Source organism: Puma concolor, chromosome B1 (assembly GCF_028749965.1).
Source record: "Puma concolor isolate L17-30 chromosome B1, mPumCon1.1.hap2, whole genome shotgun sequence".
Taxonomy (NCBI): Eukaryota; Metazoa; Chordata; class Mammalia; order Carnivora; family Felidae; genus Puma; species Puma concolor.
In genome coordinates, this window is record NC_141670.1 from 22,545,542 (window position 1) to 22,564,640 (window position 19,099).

At 36.6% G+C, this 19,099-nt stretch overlaps 1 protein-coding gene across 2 annotated transcripts in view; it reads left to right on the forward strand.

The window, feature by feature from the left end:
* MSR1 (macrophage scavenger receptor 1) overlaps positions 1 to 19,099 on the forward strand; it is an 82,105-nt gene that overhangs the window by 16,866 nt on the left and 46,140 nt on the right. For both annotated transcript variants that reach the window (XM_086703298.1, XM_025933042.2), the window contains exons 4-5: positions 3,961 to 4,373; positions 9,375 to 9,561. In XM_086703298.1, coding sequence (XP_086559424.1) covers positions 3,961 to 4,373; positions 9,375 to 9,561 — 600 coding nt within the window. The remainder of the gene's footprint in view (positions 1 to 3,960; positions 4,374 to 9,374; positions 9,562 to 19,099) is intronic.

A 19,099-nucleotide genomic window follows, 5' to 3' on the forward strand; every position in this document is an offset into this window, starting at 1 on the left:
CATAATAACACAAATTTTTGGCAGGAGAAGATATTAGCGACATGAAGGAGTAAATGTGATCTGTGAAATCAAATATCACTCTCTCCCTGGGGGTTTGCATAAGCCATAAAAGTTTGTCTCCTTTCAAATGTGAAACAGAAAAGTCACAAAATGCCATCTCCCCAGTGATAATGAAAGAAATGAACATTTGAAAATCTGAACTCTGACGTTCTTTACCTAGATTTATGATACAGAGTTAAACAGCTTTTTGAGAAGTTAGTTCGAAATTAGTTTTTATACAGGATTTGGGAAAACCAGCAGTGTTGTGTTTGTGAATCTATAAGCGAAATAAGCCTTTATTGTCAACTGTATGTTGAGCTCAATGTCAGATAGAAACCCTTGGTCGCATGATATTCTGTCAGCTCAAGTCTTCCTTTTCGGTACTGTGGGAAAGATTTGCTCTCTCCATATGAAATAGAAGTTATTTTCAGTGAGCGAAGAATTCCAGGGTTGAGCCTTAGATCACTGCGCTGAGTAAAATCAAGTGCAGAAAGTACAACGCTCATTGCAACGCCCCACCTTCCCCCCTGCCATGTTTTAATATTAAACGATATTAATTCCCCCATCGATACTTTCAGTATTGTACATACAGATACACAAGTCACAGATTTGGAATCCAAAATATTAATAACAAAAAAGCTCGAAGTTAACAAATGCTTGTTGTATGCCCAGAAATAGTGTAAGTACTTCACCTCTATTAGCTCATTTAATTCTGTGAACACTGACTGGTCGTGTCCTGTCACACAGGTAGTAAAATAGAAGCATTGACAGAGGATCTTGTCCAAGATCACAGATTAAAAAGAAAAGAGCAAGAGTTGCTAACCCAGGCCATTCTACTCCAGAAACTGGATTCTTAGCTGCTACCTAAAAAAGCAATAATCATCGTGAAATGAAAATTTTTAAGGGACGTCTTTGAAATAGTTTTGTAAAAATTGTTAGTTTGAGTCTCCATTACAGTCAAAATCCATTCCCGGTATTATCCTCCCAGAGTTGCTCAGATAATGCTTTATACGCAGCAGGTGCTTCATAAATAAACCAGAGAATTAAATGTATGAATGAGGCTGTTGGTCCAGAGCGTGCTCCCCACACTTAATGTAATAAATGCGATGAGATCCAACTAAAAAATACACTTTTTGTCCACTTTCTTGATAAATTAAGTATAAAATAACACACACTCTGTGGGATCTTGTCAAAATGTAGTGCAAGAGTTCATTCATTCAGATAAGCTAATTTTGAAGAGAGCATAATGAGGAAAATATGTGCTTTTTAAAATTGGGATTGGGGCACTTGGGTAGCTCAGTGGGTTTAGCGTCTGACTCTTAATTTTAGCTCAGGTTGATCCCAGGGTTGTGGGATCGAGCCTGGTGTTGGGCTGCACACTAAGCATGGAGCGTGCTTCATTAAGATTTTCTCTCTCCCTCTGCCCCTGTCCCCGCTTGTGCGTGCACGCTCTCTCTATATGTATATATATGTGTGTGTGTGTGTGTGTGTGTGTGTATATATATATATATATATATATATATATATATATAGTTTTTAGAATTATATATAATACTTCTAAAAACTAACTTGGGATTTAATTGCATATATAGTTTCATGCTTATTCCTCATATGATAATAGTTACAAAAACAAACATTATCAAACAGCTTCTTTAACTAAAGCTAGTGAAGACAGTCTCTAAGATCATATCTTTCATGGATAAGGCACTTTAATTTGAAGAGAATTTTCATAGAGGCCATTTATATGCTATGAGATTTACATGCCTTATCTCACCCATCCTCCAAAGCACTTAGAAGTAGTTACTACTTTTCAATCTTTGGGGAACTTAAGCAAGAAGAGAACTTTCCCAGAGTGCCTAAGCTATTCATTGAGAAAAGGAGCTAGATTCTAGAATCAGGCAACTTGTTCCTGGGTAAATACCAGCCTCTCATTTGTTTAAGTACCCTTGAGCTTGGAGTGGAAATAATGATCTTTTATATGTTATCTCACTGAATTCTCAAAAATCTATAAGGGTGATCATATTGCCATATCATTTTTATTAAAAAAAAAACTGGCAAAAACAAAACAAAAACAAAGGGGGGGGGGGCACCTGGGTGGCTCAGTCGGTTAAGCATCTGACTTCTGTTCCAGTCATGATCTCACGGTCCGTGAGTTCGAGCCTTGCATCGGGCTCTGTGCTGACAGCTCAGAGCCTGGAGCCTGTTTCGGATTCTGTGTGTCTCTCTCTCTCTGACCCCCCCTCCCCCCGTTCATGCTCTGTCTCTCTCTGTCTCAAAAATAAATAAACGTTAAAAAAAAGTTTAAAAAAAACAACTGGCATATCAGGTATAGCTATTTATGTAGATCTATTTTTAAACTATATGAAGTTACTCTTTTTATTGCTCAGTAATGGCCAAATATGAAAAATCAAATGTATTCAAAATAACACAAAAGACTGATAGACATGTGCATAAAATAATATAGATAGATACAGAGGGAGATAGGGAAAAAAGTCTCACTGACAGGGATCAAATGATACTTAACATTTTCTTTATTATGTATAATTTTGTATTATTTTTGTCTGCAAAGCTAATGTTTATGCTTTTCATTATTTGAAACTATAAACATAGTGCTCTAGATCCTTTCAGAAGGACAATTAGCTTATTTAGAGAACATATGCCAATTTGGAAATCCATATCAGCGGCTCTGTATATCCCCCAAATACCATTTAGTAGATTCTTTTTTTTTTTCTTTTTCAGGAAATGATTACTTAAAAGATTGTTTGTCAAAGTATTGGATCTCTTAGTAAAAACAGAACAAATGAAGTGTGGGGGAGTTGTTAAATAAATCTGGTAGTCCATTCAGAGAATATGGCGTAGGTATTAAAATTATTTTTGTAATAATTGTATACTAGTGAAAAAAGACAGATTTGGTATACACACACCAAAATGTTAGCACTTAACTGAGGATGGTGAGATTAGTGGTCGATTATTTTTCTTCATTACCTGTCTTTAAACTTTTTTCTGTCATGAGTATATATTTTATCATAGGTAAAGGGGAATCTTTTTTTTTTTTTTTTTTAATTTTTTTTTTTAATTTTTTTTTTTTCAACGTTTATTTATTTTTGGGACAGAGAGAGACAGAGCATGAACAGGGGAGGGGCAGAGAGAGAGGGAGACACAGAATCGGAAACAGGCTCCAGGCTCTGAGCCATCAGCCCAGAGCCCGACGCGGGGCTCGAACTCAGGACCGCGAGATCGTGACCTGGCTGAAGTCGGACGCTTAACCGACTGCGCCACCCAGGCGCCCCAAGGGGAATCTTAAAAGAACAATATTTTTTAAAGTGAAAAAAATTATTTGCCCCATTTCCTGTTCCACCAATAATAAATGAGGCCTGTATAAACTGAAGATGACAATTCTCTGCCAGCTTAAGCGACTGGATGAGGAAGATGAGCCAAAAATTTGTTCATACAGTGGTTAACACTGATACTTCTACTTTTACTAGGTAGTGTTTTTGTCACATCATTTATCTTCGTAACAGCTAATGTATTCAACATACTTGCTTCCGACGTTGTGTTAAGCATTATCTCATTTTATCCTAACATACCTTTAGGAATAGTATACAATGCACTTCACGATCTGTAGAATTTACTCTCACTGTCAAAGCCAAATGCAGTGGCTCGGAAGATGCATAGAAGCAGCAATTCAGAAAGAATGACTTGATCCTGGAATAAATTCTAAAGCAAAGTGGGAGAAGGAGAGTGTCTTCCTCTCGGCAATAGGTGTAGTGTGGTTCACACATTGTGTATTTAAAATAAACACCTGGTTTAGTTTGTATGGCCTTCAGAATGTTACAGTGGATTGGAACGATATGGAATGGAATGGTGTGTGCATTTAAGGCTACTGGTCATGACTTTGTTTATTTTTCCTTAAATATACAGCGCAAGTCCTGAAGTGGGAAATGAAGAATTGCACAGTTGGTTCAATTAATGCAAACGATATGTCTCAAAGTCTCGCAGGAAAAGCAAATGACAGTGAAGAAGAAATGAGATTTCGAGAAGCTGTAATGGAACAAATGAACAACATGGAGAAGAGAATCCAATTTATTTCAGATACAGAAGCCAATCTCATAGATTCAGAGCATTTCCAAAATTTTAGTCTGGTGACTGATCAAAGATTCAATGATGTTCTTCTCCAGCTGAGCACCTTGGTTTCCTCAGTTCAGGGACATGGAAACGCAATAGATGAAATCTCCAAGTCATTAATCAGTCTGAATATCACATTGCTTGACTTGCAGCTCAATATTCAAACACTGAATGGCAAAGTCCAAGAGAATACATTTAACCATCAAGAGGTAAGAGTTTTTGTATTAGAAGGTCACATGCCAGCACTGAATCCATCTAGATTCTATCTCCTCAGATAGTTCAAGAAAACACAATATGTAAGCCCTGCCTCAACGACATCTGACTTACCCTGATTCCTCTGGTAATCCTACCAGATGATTTTACATGAATTTACCTAGTGTCTTCTCCAGATTCCCAACAGAGGGTGATTTTTTTCCATTGGATATAGACTCTCTTAAGGTGTTTTAATTTTATAAATCCTGTTATACTCTCTCTTGAGACTGTCTAAGCCAATTATAATTTTTAGGTGATCTTTGTAGCTACTCTGTGAGTTTTACAACAGACCCAAATTTCTTCATCATCAAAGAAATGGAAACATCATAGATATATACAACATCTAAATTTAAAATAGTCTATTTTGTCATTCCCAAGAAGTATACATACGTTTTAATGTGTAAAGATAACTATAATTAGAGTTGAATTTGGAATGATAGATACAACATCTTTTTTTTTTTTAATTTTTTTTCAATTTTTTTAATTTTTTTATTTATTTTTTGGGACAGAGAGAGACAGAGCATGAACGGGGGAGGGGCAGAGAGAGAGGGAGACACAGAATCGGAAACAGGCTCCAGGCTCTGAGCCATCAGCCCAGAGCCTGACGCGGGGCTCGAACTCCCGGACCGCGAGATCGTGACCTGGCTGAAGTCGGACGCTTAACCGACTGCGCCACCCAGGCGCCCCTACAACATCTTATTTTTATCGTAGGATCAAAGACACAGGATAAGAGAGCAAGACATGTTTAGATAGACCAGCTTGTCAGCAAAAGCTTTTATGCAAAGAGCCAGATGTAAACATTTTAGCCTTTGGGGACTCTAAGGTCTCTTTTCAACTATTCAACTTTGTCATTGCAGTGCAAAAGCAGCCATAGCCAATTTGCAGATACACCAGGGAGGCTGTGGTCCAGTCAGTCACTCTTCACAAAAACAGACTTTGACCCTTGGATTGTAGTTTTCTCACCTCTTCTATGGGCTATTGTGTGGCCAACCTGCTGGATTACTTTGTATTGATGAGAAAGAAATTAAGCAAGCCCTTATTTCAAATTGTGGGGGGGCTTGTTGTGAAATAATTACGATTGCTCCATCCCATGAAAAATAAGTAGATGACTAAAATTTAACTACTCGTGAAAAAATGATCTTTACATCACAAAATATCTAGAACCTAAGGACATAATTAACGTGAAGCCTATAAAATTTCTACCCTTAGAGAAGCAATTTTGGCATCTTGGTAGTAGATTTTATTTGAATAGAACCCTTTTTGATTAGTGAAGTTGTTTTCTGTATAGATACAGTATTAACTGTAGTGATTTTTTAAAAAATGGATTATCACTTACAGAGTATCAGTAAGCCTCTAAAGTTGTAACATTAAATGAAGATCAACTAAAATATTGACTAGAGCATAGACGAAACAGTTTAAGGAAAAATAGCCTACATGTTTATTTGTCAGGTACAATCACTCAGAACTTTTGAATTTCACATGATCCTGATCTTAAGGTGTCAGAAGACAATGGCATAGTTCTATAAATAGGAGGACTTTGTTGGTAAACCTCTTGCCAATACCAGCCTTGATACTCGGTTTCTATTCCATATCATCTCTTCCAAAATCTCACTGCATTTCCCACACTGTTAATAAGTATGTAAGCATGTCAGCCGCTTTGAAATACCAATGACTTGGGATGCAAAGGGGTAGAGATTCACTAAAAAGCAGCTGTCTACGGCGTAGATGAGTATGGGAGACGGATAAGTAAAATTTCAATGGTAAGAGTAATAACTGATTAATTTGGGGGAAAAGAGGAAAGGAGAAGGTATATTACTTTATGTAAAAACAGAAGAGCAGTGAGGTAGGCCCCCAGATTCAGTAGAGACTATAGAATATCTATGAATTCACATCAAGAGTGGAAACCAAATTGGAAACCATATGGAAGACAGTACAAATCCTGAGCTTGTTTAAAGTGATAATCACTGGAAATGATCAAAATGTGATGATCAGTGAACTATTTGGGTTTGGAAAAATTGCACTTAAGTTTTGGACTGGGTCCCATCATTAGAAACGAAGGTACAAGGGAATGGAGGGACTTCCAAAGCTACTTATTTTTTTAAGGCAGTAATCACTTGTAGAGATTTAGAAACTGGGTCACTACGAGCGTGTGTGTGCACACGTGTGCTCACTGAAAACAATATTCAGCCTCTTATCCCATGGCTTAAACACTTTTACCATCTTTGAATCTTTAACCTAATTCAGGAATAAGTAAATTAAATGAATGCCCAAATCAGTAAATGTTGTTTGAGAGAAAGGCTTCCAAGCGATACCAGCATGATGCCTATCAAGGACAGACCAAACATCAATTGGAGGGAAAAAACACCAGCACAAAATAAGAGAGGTGGGAATTCATCATGTCCATTGTTCATAGAAAGGGCTGTAAGACTGCAAAATTAAATGCCAGTTTCCAGCAGGGCCACTGATGGTAGAGTCTGGAAGGTGTGTGTGGCCGCTGAATAGGCTTCTTTAAAAAAAATAAAATGCACTTTCCGTCTTCCCCCTAGAAACAATTGCAAGTGAAATCTGGCTAATATGAGCACCATATGCAGTTTTCAGAAAAGGGAATAAAAAAAAAAACAAACAAAAAAAAACCAACTTCAGCTTTGTGTGTGAAGAACGTGGGCAAGGAGTAACTTTTTGGTAGCAAAATCAGCTGCCAGTCCCCTGACCTCTGCTCCATGGGCGTCTTTAACTACCTAACCAGCCTACAGCAATCTGTAGGCACCCAGATTAAGCTGGGCATGTTTTTATGTTGCTATGCTTTATGAACGTCCTTCTTCACTATTCTACTTTTATACATATTTTTCCAAATTTTATTTCTTTTATTTTACTATCGAAGCACGGTTGACATACAATACTGTGCAAGTTTCAGGTGTAGAGCAGAGTGATTTGACAACTCTATACGGTACTCAGTACTCACCATGAGAATGTAGTCACTGTCAGTCCCCATACATCATCACAGTGTTATTGACTATATTCCCTGTGCTGTACTTTTCATTATCATGACATACCATATTGCATGGGAAATGCCAAATAGTCAAGGAAGGAGGAGACAGAGGGTAGAGATAACAAAGAATAGGGTTTTGGATGGGGGAAGGCAGAGTTAGAGCAGTACAATTTGATAAGCTTCTCTTCTTGAGTATAGTGCCACTGAAGAGACAAATCTAGATATCTGTTCATTTATCTCAAAGGCTTTACACCCTGACTGCCTTGACCCCCTCACCTCAACTTGTCAAGTCAAGACAAGTGTAATTTTCTCTTTGTACTAGGATTACAGAGCAGTGTGTCCCTGGTTGATTTCTATATGCCAGTGGGAAATGAGAATACATCAGCAGTTAAGTAGAGATTTCCTTAGAAAAGTATAGAGCATACCATGAAGACAGAGGATGCAACCAAATTAGAATGGGGATACAGAAAATGTAGCCAGAATGGATGAGAAAGGTTGCCGCATCAGAAACAAGGCCCAACACCCAAAGGAAAACCAAGCCAATGTCTTGAAAGGAGAAGTAATAAACATTGTGAAAAACTTTATGACTATATATTTAACCTCATCATAATTCAAAAACTGAATAAATAGAATGATGTATTATGTATTGACTCTTAACTCTGCAAACCTAAATATGTTGAAGGTACCCAGCATATTTGGGTTTAAAAGTAGATACTGATATATGATGAATAAGGTTTAAAAAATAGTGCCATATATTTGGGGACACTGTGGCAGTATTGAACAAAAAGCTTAGCATTTAGTCCCTCTGATCAGACCTACTTTCAAGCAGCTGTCCTATAGAAGCGCTTGTACAAATATGTTTAAAATATATATATATAATTCATTACAACATTGCTTAAAGAAGTAAAAAGAGAGTATGCAGCTCAAAACTTGATCTCTAGGAATCTTGCATTATGAAAAATATATAAATATAATTCCACTAAATCATTGAAAATAGTCTCTGAATATTTTAATAGGTAAAAATCTTTAATATGTTATTGAGTGAAAAGTGAAAACATATTCTAAAATGTATGATATCATCTGTTCACAATCTATGTATGGACATATGTATATAAATACACACAATATATATATGTATTTGAAAACAAAATGATGTCTGAAATACATAAATAATAAACATTGAAAGTAAGATATTAAAATTCTAGTTGAGATTTTACTGAATATTTTTTTAATATATTTAAAAAAAAATTTAATGTGTATTATTTTTGAGAGAGAGAGAGAGAGAGAGAGAGAGAGAGAGAGAGAGAGAGAGACCAAGCAGGGAAGGGACAGAGAGAGAGGGAGGCACAGAATTCAAAGTAGGCTCCAGGCTCCGAGCTGTCAGCACAGAGCCCGACGCGGGGCTCAAACTCATAGACCGCGAGATCATGACCTGAGCTGTAGTCGGCCGTCCACTGACTGAGCCACCCAGGCACTCTGAGATTTTACTGAATATTAAAACCTATCATGAATGTTCATTATCACTGAGAATTGTAACATTAAACTTTATTATTGCTACAAAACAGTTTAATGTACAAATTCTGTCAAATTCATAGAATATGTAGGTACTCAAAGTACAGTACAAAGAAATTTCACTTCTGATAAAAATCATACAAGCTTTTGTTTCATTTTCAGCATTTTGACATGCATACATTTAGGAATCAAAGCATACCTTGGATATATTCAACTAATTTTGTGGGGACATAGGGTGTAAAAATTCAGCCATTCAGTTAAAAGAGGAAATGCTTCAAAGCCAAAAAATTACTGGCTTAGCACAGTTCTCTAATTTCTACATTCTTATTCCATAATGTTCTATAGTATTCTTGTTTAAAAAAAAAAACAAAACACTTGACTTCCAGGGCTTCTTAAACTTACATATTGATAATTATGTATGTAATAAAAATTGTGGGTGCTTGCTTATGTTTCACAGGACGTGAGTAGATTAGAGGAGCGTGTGTACAATGCATCAGCAGAAATTATGTCTATGAAAGAAAAACAAGTGAATTTGGAACAGGAAATAAAAGGAGAAGTGAAACTACTGAATAATATCACTAATGATCTCAGACTGAAAGATTGGGAACACTCTCAGACGTTGAAAAATATCACTTTAATTCAAGGTAAAATATTTTCTCATTCCTCCAGAAAATGATATATTAAAATGTACTGATATGTGCAGAGATTTGGTGTTTGAAATCTTATGGTATAAATTAGTTTTTGAACATATGTTTACTACAAATGTCCAGAGAAAGGAAGTTTGAGATCTCATCGAGACATGGTAAGATATCAGCATCTTGGTATTCTTTAAATGAAAATGTTAAAAAAAAAAAAAAAAAGTCTTTAAGGTCTAATGAGTCGTTATTCAAAATATCCCATATTAATGAAAATGAATACAAGTTTTCTGTAAGGCACCAAATTCTCTTCCTGTCCACAGATCAAACCTGTTAATTCTGTTTTTCAAAACTTCCAGATTCTTTTTTACTTCTTACCTGACTGTATTCTTAATTAGAAAGGCTTTTGAACTCGGCAAACGAACAATAAATTTGTCAATTTCTTCTTTCGTTCCTGTTGGTAAACCACAGTAAATTGAATCTTACTGATTTTTAAATTAATATATACATACTATATATTTTTACTCTAAATTTTATTTCTTTTTAAAATATTTTCCCATATTTTACTTTGTGTTAGGTTTGTCTTCTATAAAGAACACTTTTTTTTTTTTTTATTAAAGATTTTATTTGGGGGACACCGGGGTACCTCAGTTGGTTAAGCATCTGACTTCAGCTCAGGTCATGATCTTGTGGTTCGTGAGTGTGAGCCCGCCTACACTGGGCTCCCTGCTGTCATCACAGATCCTTGGTCTTCCTCTCTCTCTCTGCCTCTCCCCTGTTTGTGCACACACGCATAAGTGTGTGTGTGCACGCACGCAAGCATGCTTGTTTTCTCTTCCCCTTTCTCAGATAAATAAACTTTAAAAAAAAAAAAAAAAAAAGAAAGATTTTATTTTTAAGTAATCCCTACACCCAAGTGGGGCTGGGATCGAGAGTTGGGCGCACTACCCACTGAGCCAGCCAGGAGCCCCAAGAACTCTTAAAAATATGCAATCTAACCTTTCTTTTTTTCACTGTATCTATTTCTAACATGTTATTTTGTGCTGCTTTTGTCCAGTTCTATGGTCCTTTGCTTTCCTTTCTTGTCTACTTTCAGATTGAGATTTTTCTCAATGAATTTTTCTTTCTGCAAAAGTCACCAAGAAGATTTTGGAGACTTTTTAATCTATTCCTATTTTATTGATAGTTGTTTTTGAGTTTTATATTAAAGTTTAAAGTTGATGTATAGCTTCATCTCAACCCTAAAGATCCAAAGAACTTAAAACACTGTATCTGATGACCCCTTTCCCTGGTTTCCTGCTGTTTTTGAGTATAGTTTATTTCTGTTTTATCCAGTTTAAAAAGAAAGTTAAGAATTTAGTCAGTATATACGTACAATATTTATTAAAATTTGCACATAAGTTGATTAACTTTCCCTTCTTCTAAATGCACTTCAGACATCTCTTCTGGGATCATTTCCCTTCTTCCTAAAGTATATCTTTTGGAGGTTCATTAAGTGAAAGTCCAAATGGTGAGATCTTTGGATTTCATTTTCTCTATTTTGTCCTTGATGTTTAAAATTGTTCTACTACAGGGGCGCCTGGGTGGCGCAGTCGGTTGAGCGTCTGACTTCAGCCAGGTCACGATCTCGCGGTCCGTGAGTTCGAGCCCCGCGTCGGGTTCTGGGCTGACAGCTCGGAGCCTGGAGCCTGTTTCCGATTCTGTGTCTCCCTCTCTCTCTGCCCCTCCCCCGTTCATGCTCTGTCTCTCTCTGTCCCAAAAATAAATAAACGTTGGAAAAAAAAAAATCTATTTAAAATTGTTCTACTACATACGTATACAACAGCTCTTCCTGTTATTTCTACCAGTATTTGGAAGATATTTCCCTGGCTTTTTGGCTTTCTTTGCTGTGTTAAAAATGATTGCTCCGAATCTGCTCGTCATTCTTCTTGTCTTTATTACCTGCCGCTTCACTAATTGTGTTTCTTATATTGAGAATTGATTCGTATCACATTTGTTTTACTTCTCCTGTTTGTAAATTTAAGTCGATCACAAGTTCAGGAACGTTTTCAGCGTCGGTCTCTTCCAATACTGCTTCACAAACTTCTGTACTCTTTGTTCTGTGATTCTACCTCAATTCATGCTAGGTCCTCTTACTTGAGTCTGTTAAACTCTATTTTATGATTTTAACCTTTTTATTCTATTAGTAATTAACAGAAATCCATGAGGTTTTTATTACATACCACTAGGAAAACATATTTTCAGTCTAATATACAAGTATTTACAGGGGAAAAAATTAAAGCAAGTCCCAGAAGACTATATATAGTATAATTTTTGTTTCTAATGCTCATAATTTAGCAAAAGTAAACCATGTGTATTTATAGCTGCATACATATGTAATGAGAATTGGTAGCTTTTAAAGTGCAGGAAAGTGGGAACCCCAAAATTCAAGTTAAAGTTTAGGTCTGAAAAGAAACAAGATGAATGAGATTGGGAAGCACCCAAATAGGTACCTGTTTCTTGATTTGTGACGTTGCAGAGTGTTCTCTTTATTATTGTGCTTTATAGCTGACTTATATAGAACACGTTGCTTCCATTCTTTAATCATTACATTAGAAAAGCTGATAAAGAAAAGTTTGAATGAATCAACATTCCCTCTAACAGTTAGATAACTCCACTTTGGATTTCAAATCCATATCCAAAATTTTATAAATCCAGAACCAACCCCTTGATTCTCGAGCATCCCTCCCCATACACTCTGCCAGTCTGTTGAGTTCCTGGGCTTATGTGTCAGCTGTATCAGTATCTAACTAGTTACTCGCCCCAAGATCTCAGAAGCTGTCTTTGATGTCTTTCTGTTGCTTCCTACGTGTGATCCATGTATGAGTCCTGTTAACTCTTGTTACATGCACTATTTCTTTTTTTTTCTTTTATTTAAAAAAAAAAATTTTTTTTCAACGTTTATTTATTTTTGGGACAGAGAGAGACAGAGCATGAATGGGGGAGGGGCAGAGAGAGAGGGAGACACAGAATCGGAAACAAGCTCCAGGCTCTGAGCCATCAGCCCAGAGCCTGACGCGGGGCTCGAACTCACGGACCGCGAGATCGTGACCTGGCTGAAGTCAGGCGCTTAACCGACTGCGCCACCCAGGCGCCCCTACATGCACTATTTCAAATAAAACCACGTCTCACTATCTCCTCTGTCACTATTATAATTCAAGCAACTATATTTGGCTGAGGCACTGCATCAGCTTCCTACTCATTCTTCCGATTCTACTTTTAATCCATCCTACATAACGTAGAGCAAAAGAGTGGTACAAGAAATTAGTAGATAGTTTAGGTCTCATGCTGAAACCCTCCAATATTTTTCCTATCGACTTAGAATAAATCTGAAATCCTGCTTGGTTTCACACCCACCTACTTATCTGCCCTCATTTTCCCACTTCCCCTCTGGTATTCTCTCTGTCTGGCTCGGAAATCTGGAAGAATGAAAGTGCTAAGTGTAAGTTAGCATAGTAACTTACATGGTAAGTAAGTTACATAGTAACTTACGAAGTGTAAGTTCCTGAGGAGGAAGTGCTGCTTTCATTTCTTACTGTCCATCATGTACACTCCTGCCTTGTCTCTTGAAACGTTGTTCTCTTGGAACGCCAGCTGCTTCTTGGATCCACTCAAGAACACTATTTTAGGGGTGACTTTTTTTCCCTCCTCTCTTCTCATTTTCCTCCCCCCATCTCTTTATGTCATCATTTGCTTTAGCTTCCTCATAGTACTTACCACTGCGTGAAATTGTTTCATCTGTGCATTTGCTTATTTGTTTAGGATACGTCTTCTCTGATAGCTCGTGAGTTTCATGAGGTTGAGTTTCACCTTTCTTGTCTATCTGTCTGTCTCCAGTACCTGTTAGAGCGCTTTCTGTGCAGTGGGCGAGCAATTATATATGTGCTGAATAAATCAGCAAAACTGGCACTTTCTTCTCCTTAAGTCACACTTTGTAATAGCAGTGTCTTGGGTAAACTTTTCTTACCACTGCTCTACCAGACTATTGAAATAGTCTGCCAATCATTTCCTTCCCCAATCTTTCAGACTGTAATTCTATCTGCATTCTTGGTAAAAAATGCAGTCTTCCTGAAGAGAAAAAACCCTCGATTATAAGCTTCTCTATCACTTCCTCATTCTATGTTTCTCTCTGCAGCACTCAGGATCTTGTCTAATGTGTATTTAACCACTTTTCAACACCTGATTTCCTCCCTCTTCCCTTTGTGATACCAAATACTTCAATTGATTCAATTATGATTCTAACATACCAAGTACTTTTTATATCCTGACTCATGCCTTTGCCTTTGCTTGAAATATCTTCTCTTCCCTTTGTATCTGAAAATATCCTATCTTTCATTCAATGCCCATCTAATATCTGAAGACTTCTCTAGTTCCATCAGAGTAATACTTCCTGACATCTACATCTTGTTTAATATTGAACATTAGGTATCCTTTCATAAGAGAAATCTTCACATGATAGTCATACCTAAAAGTATCTCACATTGTCTTCTAGTTCACTGTTGCCGCTTCCTGAAAACAATACATCCCTTAAAACCAGGGACTATTTTTTATATTCTCTACCACATATAAGCATAAAACAAATGTTGAATAAATACCCTTCAAATTATAACCCAAGAAAAATGAATTGTACACGTTAATGAGTGCTTTATCACTGGCTGGTTGTAGGATTTTCCATCTTTGGGTCCCTCCTCTTAATGTCAACACCTGCTATGTAATCATGAAGATAAAAGAGACAAAGATATTTTAACGTATTAAGTAATTACAGTCATTAGAGTCTTAAGGACTAAGTGGAATTTCATCATTGAAATCATGAAGTAGAGTTTGGTAGGGAGTGAGACATAGCATGATTTAAAGAATCAAAGTCAGTGAACGTTCAAGGAGAGGAGTTAAGAGAAATAAAATACAATATGGCTCAGTGGTGAGAAGAGAGAATGTGATGTTTATTTGAAATGAGATTTTAGACAAATGTTTCTTGGAGGATCTAAAATCATACATATATTCATACATGTATATATTCATATCAAGGAAGAAGAATAAACAATTGGTAGAATTTAAACTTGGATATTTGTACAACTAGTTACCGTGATTTTAAAGAACTGGTGTGTTTTTCACCATGAGGTAAAAGAAAAATTCATCCCAGAAAAAAAGTGGGAAAACAGAGCCAAAAGTGAAGTCAATTAAACACGGGATAGTGTAGCCTAGAATGTCAGGAAAGAAGTGGTCTAGTTCTGTTTTTACCCGACTAGCTTTTAAAACCTTGGACAATTTACTCTCTCTGACCTCTCTATACGTATGTTTGACTAAGAAACCTCTAAGTCCTCTTCCAGATTAAAGATATCTAAGTCAATGAGCATGAAAACTAAAAGAAAAAAAAAAAAAGAGAGAGAGAGAGGCAGGTTTAAGAACCAATAGCCAAGAAGATTTGGCAGATTTTTATGATGATCTAAACAGAAGGCAAGATTAAGACTGAAGTAGAAAATATATGATCATAATGAATAGGATATGGAGAAGCATAGCTCTGGAAATTTAGGCAGACATTATTAGTTCTTTGGTATCATCTGAGGATTTTAAATGATATGATATGCCTGGGTTTGCTTTTCCAGTGAACTGTATAATTTTGATCTCTGGTATTTATGGTTACTGAGTATTCTAAATCAGTTCTTTTTTGTGGCTATCTAGAAATCTTAGTGTTCGTTTAAAAAAAAATCATAGGGAGGGAGGTAAGGAATGGATTTTGTATGTGTGTTTTATAGAGGGAATTGTCCATGGCAAATTATCACTGCAGTGTTTATGAATTATCCCTGTAACTCTGGAGTTAGGAGGCATTAAATTTGAAGAAAAATAGTGTGAATTCTTATATGGCTTCTTGAACTAGAGCAAATCAGACATTTTGGGCAATATTAATCTAGTCTTGACATCAGTTAGCAAGGGAGCTGACAGGTAGCATTATGTCCATTTATTGATGCACAGAGGTGGTTATTGATGTGATTATGGAATAGAGTTTTGAGAGACTAATAATTCAGAACAAAGAAGGCAACTGCAAAGAAACTAAGTCTCCTGACTTTAAGTTCTTCATTCTTTTTTCCATAACATGGCGGAATAGATAGCTAGATTTCTGTATAGTTGATGGAGATAGTATTTTTTTTTTAAGCTGGAACTTAAGGAAATATGAAGGTGAAATAGACACAATCCATTCCGACCAGATTAAAAAAAAAAAAAAGTCTAGAATAATCCAGCTGCAGGATGATTAGGATGTGAGCTACAGCAGGGATGGAGAGGAGATACCACTTTTGTAAGGTAGCGTGAGACCATTATATTCACAGTGTTCTTAAAAAGTCTACACACACAGCTAAGAGAAAACTGGTATATGATCTGTATATTTCTATCCCACCAAAATATGTAAAAGACACTAAAAATATTTATTGAGATACTTCCCACATTTCGGTCTAAGCAGTGGAAGAGATATAACAATGTATAAAAATGAAACATAATAAGTGAGATTAATGTTTCATGAAGAATAAAATAACAATAAAAATGTAACATCCCACACACCCAGCTAGAATTCTTTAAGGTTTACTTGGTTTTCTTACTCTGGCATTCAGAAACTTGGTATCAGTATTTTATATAAAAATACAGAGAAGGATCTTTGACTCAGAATTATATAAAATAACACAGAGGTGTTTATTATGATTGGATTAATTCTCCAACATTAGAGCTGTATACAGTTACTCTACACAGTTACCTGCAAAATACGTGTAAGGATTGTGTTTGTGAAAGAGTTCTATTTCCTACTTGCTGAATAAATGGTGAGCACTTCTTTTTTTTCTTTTAAATGTTTATTCTTGAGACAGAGAGAGACAGAGCATGAGCAGGGGAGGGGCAGAGAGAGAGAGAAAGGGAGACACAGAATACAAAGCAGGCTCCAGCTTCTGTGTTTCAAACTCTTGGACCACAAGATCATGACCTGAGCCAAAGTCATATGCTTAACGAACTGAGCCACCCAGGCGCCCCAAGTGGTGGACACTCGTAATCACAGAGGCTAAGAGCCTAGATGTACTCTATGGGTCCCTTGTTTCTTGTCTCACACATTCCCTTTTCCTGAAATGTCTGTGTCTTGCTCTAGAGCTCTAATTACTAAATCAAAATCTTTCCTTGTGCACTTTTTTTTTTTTAAACCACCCTTGAGTACTGTGGATTTGCTTCCTTTCAGTTTGCTCAGCAAAATCTGGGCTGCAGATTGAATCTTTCCATCCTGCTTGCCTTAACTTTGTCACTGTATAGAGATGACTGAACCACAGCTGTGTTCTTGGTGGTGGACGTATAACCCCTGCTGTTGGGAATGTCTGCCTTCTGCATGGAATGGAAGATGTGTACAGATTGATGTAAAACCATGACATTTCTTGTGCAACATCAAAATATGTGTGTCCAACATTAAGCCAAAGCTTAGGAGAATTTGTTTACGTGATTATATGGAAAAAAAAAATAGGCAGGCAAACAAAACAAAACAAAAAGTACAGACACAGGAAATAAATATTCTCTCAAGATGATATAATTATGAGGGTGCCTGGGGAGTTCAGTTGGTTGAGCATCTGATTCGATTTTGGCTCAGGTCATGATCTCGTGGTTTGTAGGATCGAGGCCCACATTGGGCTCTGTGCTGACAGCATGGAACCTGCTTGGGATTCTCTCTTTCCCTTCCCTCTGCTCTTGCTCTCTGTCTCTCAAAATAAATAAATTTCTAAATAAAAAAGATGACAGAATTATGAATTATATTTTTTCTAGGCTTTTATATTTCTTATAATAAGTTGCATTGCTTTTGTAACAAAAATGCAATAAAATATTACTGCCCCATGTTGCATATGAAGAGAAAGGGACATTGTGCCATTGAGAAGAACAATGATGTCTTAAAAACCGGGGAAGGAAGGTTCTAAAATCTAAGTTGGACCTTGAAAAATGGAACAGATCAGAAAAAATGGAGAGAAGCAGGGATGGGACTTCAAACAAAACAAAGAAAATGAATAGAATATACTTTTTCATGAGACAGTCTTTATTTATATGGCCCTCTCTTCAAATTCTTCAGGTATTTTATTGCCCACCTGAGTAAAACTTGTCAACAAATGCTCTCTAACCAGTGATGCAAAATATAGTTGTGTATCATCCTTGGGCTGTGTATTTGGCTGAACAACAGCGATTGAAAATGCCTCTTTTAGCTTTTTAAATAATGTTTTTAAATGTTTGTTTATTTATTTTGAGAGAGAGAGAGGGAGAGAGAGAGAGAATCCCACGCAAGCGCCACACTCAGTACAGAGCCTGACATGGGGCTCAATCTCAGAACTGTGAGACCATGACCTGAGCCGAAATCAAGAGTTGGATGCTTAACCAACCAACTGAACCACTCAGCCACCCCAAAATGCCTCTTTTAAAGGATCTGTATTCATTATTCTATGGTATATCCGAGATTGTTTCTTCCTTTTGGAGTTGAAAGGAAAATTGTAGAGTGTTCTGCATTAAGTGAAGGGGTTAATACTTGTCCTGTGCGGTCCATATAGAAGAGGGGATACTAGCAGTGTTACCTTAAATTTCCAAAGTGCCATCATTCTAAAGAGGTGATCACTAGGTTTCTGTTTTGCTGGGCATAGAAAATTCAAAGACTACATCAGTATTGATCAAATTCAGTATTCAGGGGTCTTTGGGGAAATTGTGAGGCCAGGCAGTCAAACTTTTCCCTGAGACCTCTCCAACTTATTTTGTAGTGTCTATATCTATTTAGTCATTCTACTTGATACAACTCTATTGATCTATTTAGTCATTCTACTTGATACAACTCTAGTTGAACAATACAGGGGTTAGGGGCACTGATCTCCTGTGCACTTGAAAATGAGTGTATAACTTTTGACTCTCCCCAAACTTAACTACTGATAGCCTACCGTTGACCAGAGCCTTACCAATAAAAATCAATTGACACATATTTTGTAACTTATATGCATTTTATACTGTATTCTTACAACAAGGCTAGATAAAAGAAATTTTATTAAGAAAATCTAAGAGAAAATATATTTGCAGTACTGTAGTGTGTTTGTCCAAAAAACAGTCTGCATGTGAGAGGACCCATAGTTTAAACCCATGTTGTTCAAGGATCAATTGTGCTTTACTTGAAAAAGTATTCTTTTACTCATTTTCACCTCCCTACCTTTCCCCATGTCTCTCCCACTTACCCAGAATTCTCTTTCACCTCATTCTATCCATTCTTCAAACTACCTTTCAACTCTTACTCTGTCAATAAAGGCTTTTCAACCATTGCCACCTCTGCTGATTTACATCTCTCTAACAAATGTCTGAGTTTGCCATTTTCAACAATATGGGTTTTGGTTGTCTACTATGTGTGGATCACACGTGATTGATAGGTCCTTACTTACACATTTTCCAGATAGCAACTAACTGAATATAATGAAATCTGCCTAGTATGTATAGAGTACTGATGTGGGTTTATGCTGTCATTGACTCAGTG